Here is a 9,368-nt window from a genome sequence, read left to right as displayed (position 1 = left end):
AAACCCGTGTGCACCACCGGCCGGAAGCCGCCCGTTCCTATTAGGTGTCCGTTCGGGAACGGCGTACTGCCGAGCGGAAGTTCCGGCCTGAGGGAGACCCGCGCCGTTGCTATGGCGACGGCATCCGCTCCTGCGCTGCGGCTTGCAGGAAGCGCGGAGGCGAAGGAGGAGGTCAGAAAAAGCGGGGCGAGGGATGGGGTTATAGTCAACTAACTTTGTCTCAGAGTAGACCTATCAAAATTAATAAACTTATGTCGTTAAGGGTTACTGGCTCTATTTTGAGCAAAAGAATGCCAAAAACATTCTTGTTCAGGCATGCCTACCCATATGCTTAGAAAGTTGGGGTGATTTTAATTGCTTAAAACATACAAAGTTAAAATACTCAAAAGTATGGTTGTGAATTTTTCCTCAAAATTATTGTTTTATGTTTTATCGTTTTCACATTCAAGCGTGGTATAAATTTTATTAATTTTTTTTTTTAAAAAAAAGGTTGCTTGAATACTAACCCTGTAGTTTTGCTATCAGGCAGGCAGGATAATCTTAGTGTCCAGAAAGTTATTTGGTGGTTATATTTTGTTTTGTTTTATTTTATTTTATCTACAATAAGCCACATACCCATTGGCACATTTTAAGATAATATTTGTTTATTGTCATCGTACAAATACAAGTACAACGTTGTACAAGTGCAACGAATTGAATGCCATCCCATAAAAACAAGACAAAAAACACATTTTCAGCCACACATGCACATACATACACACCCATCACAACTCTCCAAGGTCATATTATCTAGTTACAGCATTTAAGATGGTTATAGCTCTGGGGTAGAAACTATTTGCCTTGCTCTATTTGTTCTTGCTTTAATTGTTCTATATCTCTTGCCCGAAGGCAGTGGTGCAAAAAGACTGTATCCCGGATGAGATGGATCCTGTAAAATATTGTTAACTTTTTTAAGGCAGCGGGAACTGTATAGTTCTTCCAAAGATGGGAGAGGGTGACCAATAATCTTTCGGGCTGTGGTTATGACCTTCTGGAGTACCTTCCTCTCCATGGCTGTGCAACTGCAAAACCAAGCACAAATACAAGATGTAAGAATGCTCTCTATGGAGCCTCGGTAGAAGGAAACCAGCAGTCTCTCACTCAGATTGTTCTTCTTTAAAAGTCTGAGGAAATAAATTCTCTGCTGGGACTTCTTTACCAGAGCAGTAGTATTTGCGCTCCAAGTCATATCCTGCTCGATAGTCACTCCCAAAAACTTGAATACAGCCACCCTCTCCACCTGGGCCACGCAGATATTCAGGGGCTGAATATCCGCTTCCCCCCCCCCCCCCCTTGTAATCCACCACCAGTTCCTTGGTCTTGGCAGTATTAAGAGCCAGATTATTTTCTCTCTCTTTTTTGTAAATAATTTTTATTGATTTTTTCTCTGGATATTAACAAAGGTTATAACAAAAAAAGTTTTACAAAACAAAAATTATAATACAAAAAAATTATACCACTCAAATCATTCAAATTTACAGTTCCGTTCACTTCCCTTCTTTCTTATTATGTCTTCTCTATATCATACATCTATATTTCGCACTTCAACTGCTTTTCCACCAATTTATTTTTCTTTTCTTTTCGGATTTCAATAGATTTTACAATCCTGCTTCAAAATTGTATATCTTTCCTTATTTCTTTACTATCCTCTTTCTGAAATATCTTACACACCATGCGTTATATGTCATCATTTACGTCTTACACACCTTATCCAGATATTCCATAAACTTTCCCCATTCATTTCTAAACGTTTCTTCCCCCTCTTGTCTGATTCTCATTGTCATTTTTGCAATTTCCATATATTCTGTTATTTTCTGCTGCCATTGCTGCACAGCTGGTATAGTTTTTTGTTTCCAGACCTGTGCCAGCAGAAGTCTCGCCCCTGTGGTGTAGAGCCAGTGTGGTGTAGTGGTTAAGAGCGGTAGAATCGTTATCTGGGGAACCGGGTTCACGTCTCCACTCCTCCACATGCAGCTGCTGGGTGACCTTGGGCTAGTCACACTTCTCTGAAGTCTCTCAGCCCCACTCATCTCACAGAGGGTTTGTTGTGGGGGAGGAAGGGAAAGGAGAATGTTAGCCGCTTTGAGACTCCTTCGGGTAGTGAAAAGCGGGATATCAAATCCCAACTCTTCTTCTTCTTCTTCTTCTTCTTCTTCTTCTTCTTCTTCTTCTGTGGTAGCATATAAGAAAAACTTTTGATCACATTTCTTTATCTCTACCCCTTGTTGTTGTGTTGTTGTTTTTCAGTTGTTCAGTCGTGTCCGACTCTTCGTGACCCCATGGACCAGAGCATGCCAGGCACGCCTATCCTTCACTGCCTCTCGCAGTTTGGCCAAACTCATGCCAGTCACTTCAAGAACACTGTCCAACCATCTCATCCTCTGTCGTCCCCTTCTCCTTGTGCCCTCCATCTTTCCCAACATCAGGGTCTTTTCTAGGGAGTCTTCTCTTCTCATGAGGTGGCCAAAGTACTGTAGCCTCAACTTCAGGATCTGTCCTTCTAGTGAGCACTCAGGGCTGATTTCTTTGAGAATGGATAGGTTTGATATTCTTGCAGTCATCTCTACCCCTACCATTCCTAAAAGGAATGCCTCTGGTATTTTCTTAAAAGTACATTTAAATATTTTTTTTAAGCTCCTTGTATATATTTTCCCAATACTGCTTTACTAGATCACATGAACACCACAGATGGAAAAACTCCCCGTCTTTCACCTCACATTTCCAGCACCTTTTACTTCCTGTTTTATATAGTTTCGCCAATTTGATCGGAGTGAGATGCCAACGGTACATCATTTTATACACATTTTCTTTCAGTGATGTACATGCTGTAAATTTCATTCCGTTGTTCCAAAGCCTTGACCATTTAACAAATTCAATGTTATATTCAATGTCCATTGCCCACCTTATCATTACACTCCTAGTCTCCTCGTCTTTCAAGTTCCACTCAAGCAGAAAATCGTAAACCTTGTTTTAGTACTATTTTGGACAACCTCCTTCTCTAACCATGATTTCTCTTGGTTAAAACCCTGCATTTCCTTATCTTTTATAAATGTGCTATTCAGTTGGTGGTACTCTAACCACCCTGTTACCTTGTCTTTTAATTCTTCATATGGCTTTATCGTCACAGTGTTGTTTTCCATAGACAGGAGTTCTCTGTATGATAACCAACTGGCTTCCATATTAGATTTTTTAATTGTGAAAGCCTCTTGCGGTGACACCCACCCTGGAGGGTTTTTTTTCAAACCAGTCTTTATACCTCCTCCATACCTGGTATAATGGTTTTCTAATCGTGTGGTTTAGTAAGCCTTTGTGTACTTCCACCTTATTATACCACAGGTAGGCATGCCACCCAAATCTATTTTCCACCCCCTCCAGGTCTAATAAATCTGTATTCTTTAATCTGAACCACTCTCCTAACCAATCAATACAAGCCGCCTCGTAGTCAATTTTTTTTTTTTAATAATAAATTATTTTTTTTTAGGTCAGTTAGGGAGAACCCACCTCTTGTCGTTTTGTCCGTCAATAATCTGAATGCAATCCTCGGCTTCTTGCCTTGCCACACAAATTTCGATATAATCTTCTGCCAGTCTCTAAAGTACTTCTGGTTGGGGATGATGGGGATATTTTGATAAAGAAACAGTAACTTTGGTAGGATTGACATCTTAATAGCTGCTATCCTTCCCAGGAAGGATAGGTTCAATCTTCCCCATGTTTCTAGGTCTTTATTGATTTCCTTCCAGAGCGTTTCATAGTTATCTTTAAACAAGTTTGCGTTCTTTGTAGTTAGCCAAATGCCTAGATATTTAATCTTTTTGACCATGGCAATCGTGGTTTCTTTTTAAATTTGTTCTAATTGTTGTTCATTTAAATTTTTTGCCATCATTTTTGTCTTACTTTTGTTTATCTTTAAACCTGCCAATGTGCGAAATTCTTCGATTATCTTTACTGTCTCTCCAATTAGTAAATGCAGATCTTCAATTGTAATAACAATGTCATCAGCAAAAACCTTGACTTTATATTCTTTAGATCCATATCTTATACCTTTTATTTTATCTGATGTTCTAATTCTTTGTAATAATACCTCTAGAGTTAGTATAAATAGAAGAGGAGAGATAGGACAACCTTGTCTTGTTCCTTTAGTGATGTTAAAATCTTCTGTTAGATCGTTGTTTACAATTAACCGTGCTTTTTGTTCTTTATATATTGCTTCTATACTTCTCCTGAATTTAGTACCACAGATTATTTTCTCCACACCAAACACAGAGCCGCTCCACCTCGTCCTGATAGGCGGACTCATTCACAAAGAACAAACAAAGGGACAGGCCTCTGCCTCAAAAGGGACTCATTGTCAAGATATGGGCACAAAGCACGGATAAAATGAGAGAAGACTTCATTTCAGTTAGACTTCATCACAGTGGGGAACATGTCTCAGGCTTAATGGAGAGGTTGGCACTTGGCAATCTTAGCAGAACACAGGAGTAGCCTTTTCCAGCTTGATGCTCCCAAATGTTTTGTACCCAAAATCCCATCATTCCAGGTTATTCCAGCTGACACTGGCTGAGGCTGATCAGGGTTTTGGTCCAACATCTGGAAGGTGCCATGGTTGGGGAAACAGTACAAGAGGGATACAAATACAAAAAACCCAAATAGATTTGGTACATCTTGAATGAGACTGACAAATATGTGTACTTCATTTCTTAGGGGAAAACCCAAAAAGGAACCACAGGCCCTGGGTATAGCGCACATGCATCCCCTAGAATACTGCACAGCTCATGAAGATAAGGGTGACATCTAACAGTATCTTTGAACCAAACCAGAAAGGAGATAAATTACTATGGCAAAAGTTTTATATTTTGAAACTTTTTACAGATATTGTGGAATACAAAGAACGTTAGGTGTTCATATTGGATAAGTTCCACCCAATTGTTTATGAACAACAGGGGATAATATTTTGATATCTTCCCTTTTTATCTGACTTCTTCAAACACATGTTGTTATGCCAGTAGTGTAATCAAATATTCGTGGGTCACATTTTGAGAAACTTATGTTGGAACTTGGTAATCCTACGTGCACTAACTGAACTCAGTGGGACTCTATTTTGGATGGAAAATGTATGAATAGAATGAGGAAAGGTAAAAATGCGTTCCTGGGTAGGTGAGTTGATAGCTGTTAGGATGGATTTCTTATTATCTTTCTTCCAACATTCCCTAGTCAAAAATAAAGGATACTTAGAGATCTAATAAAATTTTGATTTGTCCTTGACCAGATAGTATGCATTTCCGGCAGACAAAAATTAGGACATTCTCCTTAAAGAGGTTCCATTTTGTTCCTTTCCAGGCTTATCCCAGGAAAATGGAATCAACAGTGGAGAAAGTGGACTCGGCAAAGAGAAGTCAGCATGAGACCTTGGCGTCTCAAGAGGAACCAGCAACTTCCAATCCTCTCCTGAGAGCTTGTCTATCTGGTGACACAGAGGGAGTACAACAGATTTTTGAGGACCTGGAAGATCCTGATCATGAAAAAGCCAATCGGCTTTTAATGGAAAAGGATATTGTGGGCAGAGGCCTGCTGTATGCAACCTGTATGGCTGGGCAGAGTGACGTCATCCGGACACTGGCAAGATATGGGGTTGATCTGAAGGATAAGACGGCACGAGGTACATAACTGACCAGTCATGCAAAAAATGTACTCCACAATTGTTTTACTGGTTTGCCTGCTCCTATTTTTTTCTCTGTAGTTGGGAAAAAGGCCTCTTTACCTGGTTGTCTGAGGGTGATCCTCTCTGCAGAACACCATGCAAGCAGTTCATAAAATGTCTGTTTTCAGCTGCAATGCATTGGACAGATGTACCTATATGTATTATGTACAAAATTTGCACCATCTGTTTAGCGAGCAAAACTTGGGTTTTCTTTTAAAATCTGTAATATTATTGACAGGACAATGGGAAACATTTTTGAAGAGATCAATAAGAACAGACTGCAATAAAAAAGGGACGCGGGTGGCGCTGTGGTCTAAACCACAGAACCTAGGGCTCGCCGATTGGAATTTCGGCGGTTCGAATCCCTGTGACGGGGTGAGCTCCGGTTGCTCGGTCCCTGCTCCTGCCAACCAAGCAGTTTGAAAGCACGTCAAAATGCAAGCAGATAAATAGGTACCGCTCCAGCGGGAAGGTAAACAGCTTTTCCGTGCGCTGCTCTGGTTCACCAGAAGCTGCTTAGCCATGCTGGCCACATGACCCGGAAGCTGTACGCTGGCTCCCTCGGCCAATAAAGCAAGATGAGCGCCGCAACCCCAGAGTCGTCCGCGACTGGACTTAACTGTCAGGGGTCCTTTACCTTTACCTTTACAATAAAAAAGGATGTATAACATACATTGTATCTTGAGCACAAAATCCCTTTTGTACCAGAACCTTAAGTAGACACTATTTGCTTGTTTTTCTCTAAATGAATGCTGATAACCCGCTTTTAAAAATAATAATAAATGAATGGTACATCCTTGTTAAAATGATGGCTTCCAAGTGGCTGGATATGTTTGGTTGTTTTGTGAATGAATTATGGAGAGAGAGAGTGTTATAAACGGGTATTCTATATACAACTACGCATTCTAATTTGGCTCACTCTCTCAGGTTATACACTCCTCCACTGTGCTGCAGCCTGGGGCCAACTAGAGACTTTGAAAACTCTTATAGAGCTGGAAGCTGACATTTATGCAACCACCTCCCGGGGTGAAAAGGCTAGAGATATTGCCTGCCGATATGAGCAGACAGAATGTGTTGCTTTCTTGGATTGGGCAGGTAAGAGTGGTAACTCCTCAGCTTCTTTGAGATGTGGACCTGATCTTACTCATGATAAGACCATAATTCTACATAGGTGCAAATGAATATGATTTGAACTGCATGAAGATCCCTTGGACTGATTCAGTGCTGGATTTTGGTCAAAGAAACATAGCTCTGCCCCTCATCATGGTCACCAAGATTGGGTGGCATCCTGATCTCCAAGCCTTAGATCCCCATCCATACAACAATGCTCTCAATCTTGTACTGGAAGCCATCTTTTCAACTATCCTGTCTGGTCTGGTGCCCAACTGCCACCTAGTGATCTTCTGAGAGCTTCAGTGAGATCAGTTCTGCAAAAATGAACAGTGAGCCTAGAAAGGCTCAATGCATTCTGTTATGCTTCTTCTCACTACAGGCTCATCATCCATTATTTGAAGAATAGCATAAAAGACACTTAAACAAATAAAAACTGCTGCCAAATATCAATCAGTTGTAGCCAAAGAAAACAGTGCCATTCTTGCACACAGTCTCATAGTGGTTTACAGTAATCCTTCATCGTATGAAGGGGTTTGGTTCCAAAAATTGCACATATAAGCAAAAATTGTGTATACTATAGTCAAATCCTTGGAACTGCTCTGCAGCTAATGATTGAAAGGGGGAGAAAGAGCATCCCCAGTATCACCAGTGTGGTGTAGTGGTTAAGAGCGGTAGACTCGTTATCTGGGGAACCGGGTTCGTGTCTCCGCTCCTCCACATGCAGCTGCTGGGTGACCTTGGGATAGTCACACTTCTCTGAAGTCTCTCAGCCCCACTCACCTCACAGAGTGTTTGTTGTGGGGGAGGAAGGGAAAGGAGAATGTTAGCCGCTTTGAGACTCCTTTGGGTAGTGAAAAGCGGGATATCAAATCCAAACTCCTCTTCTTCTTCGTCTTCTTCTTCTTCTTCTTCTTCTTCTTCTTCTTCTTCTTCTTCACCAGAGCCAGTCAGCTGAGTGCACCTTGCCAGTGGTGGACTTAGGGCTCTCAAATTTCAGTGGCCCCTGTGTGATGCTCAAATTCAGTGCGTGCCCCACCTCTTGCACTCCATTCCACAGCATTGTTATGGCGGCCCCTGCAGTGCGGTAACCAGGGCGACCAAACCAGTCACACTACCTTAAAACTGCCTCAGGCCTTGCCCAGCAAGCAACTTTAGAAGACTAGTGATGCTTGTGGAAGATCTTACAGGAACTCAGATTGTCCCGCAAGATCTTGCAGGAGTATCCCAGAACCTTCCAGAGCCAGCATGTTGGGCAGGCCTTGCCCAGCAAGCAAGGTGAAGAGCTTAAAAGCTCTTTATGTGTTGGGTAACCCTCATCGGACCCAACATGAAAAGAGCTTTTAAGCTCTCTGCCTTGACTTGTACAATTTCAACCATCCCACCTTCAAGCCATGCATGGTTGAAATCATGCAAGTCAAATGCACTTGAACTGAGGGATTATGGTATATCATGGCCTCGTGACCAGCCTTGAATGTACCATGATCGGCAGGCGCTTCTGGAAACGAGTGCCAACACAGTGCAAGTTACTATGTCCAACTTTTGAACTGAGCTCTGTTCCTGCGCCTTAAATAGCAACTTCATCTGCAGATATTGGTACGTGATAATGCTTAAGATGAGACACTAAACTGGTTTTTTCCCCTAGGAAGCTAATTATCCTAAAAGGAAGAAAGCTGTGTATAAAAAGCTCAGTGGTCTTTATCAGGGCATAGCTAGTCGGGTGCTGGTATGCATGGGAGAGATTTTATGGTACAGCAGCATTTCAGCACATTACACCATACATCTGATGTTTTTGTAACAAGCACCCATTTCCAAGACATGCTAAAATGTTGGCAGCCTGGACAGCCTTAGGTCTTTGTTGGTTACAAGTGTGGATGACTCAAACCTATCTTGCTCTTGCAATCTTTCCATTGGCTCCCACCATGCCTGGTTGCAGAGGGGGAAGTGTCCTGCAGCAGTGCTGTAATGGTCACTAGCAGTGGCGTGCGGTGAAATTTTTGGTAGGGGAACAGTTAGGGCCAGAGGCACCAGCTTGCAAGGGCAGTTGCGGGCAGGGGGCTGATGTCATGGCTGTGAGCATCGTGCCTCCTTCCCTAAGCCGGGCAGAAGCTTCCTGGGCTTTGGGAAGGAGGCACCAGGCCTCTGACAGGATGCCGGAGTTCTGCTGCCAGGGGGCTCCATCTCTTCCCCTTCTCTATAATTTCTATGAGTATGCTTGCATAGTGCAAGTCAGATGACTAGCTCTGATATATATATGAAAACTAGCCACTCTTTTGAATTCAGTGAGACACCTTCCAAGGCCAGGAGCTCTGTCTCGCTCACCCCTTAGTCAGTTTGGTTGTTGGCTTCCACCGTTTCTCCCGGCTTTGCAGGCCCCGATACAGCTCCTTGCAAAGGGCACAAGGGAGCCTAGGCATGCCTCTGAGAATGGGAGAAACGTCAAGAAGGTCAAGAACTTGCTCCATTGTGATGAGGTCATGAAGCTATCCTGTTAATTATACTATGTATCTTGCCCACCTGA

At 42.3% G+C, this 9,368-nt stretch overlaps 1 protein-coding gene across 1 annotated transcript in view; it reads left to right on the top strand.

Annotated features, from left to right (window-relative positions):
• Positions 1-85: 85 nt before the first annotated feature.
• The window catches only part of LOC117047966 (ankyrin repeat domain-containing protein 45-like), a 37,389-nt gene continuing 28,106 nt past the window's right edge, over positions 86-9,368 (top strand). The window contains exons 1-3 of the mRNA XM_033151229.1: positions 86-171; positions 5,377-5,695; positions 6,665-6,832. Coding sequence (XP_033007120.1) covers positions 112-171; positions 5,377-5,695; positions 6,665-6,832 — 547 coding nt within the window. The 5' untranslated portion in view covers positions 86-111. The remainder of the gene's footprint in view (positions 172-5,376; positions 5,696-6,664; positions 6,833-9,368) is intronic.

Source organism: Lacerta agilis, chromosome 6 (assembly GCF_009819535.1).
Source record: "Lacerta agilis isolate rLacAgi1 chromosome 6, rLacAgi1.pri, whole genome shotgun sequence".
NCBI lineage: Eukaryota > Metazoa > Chordata > Lepidosauria > Squamata > Lacertidae > Lacerta > Lacerta agilis.
Note: the sequence above shows the minus strand (reverse complement) of the source record. Positions and strands in the feature narration are given on the sequence as shown.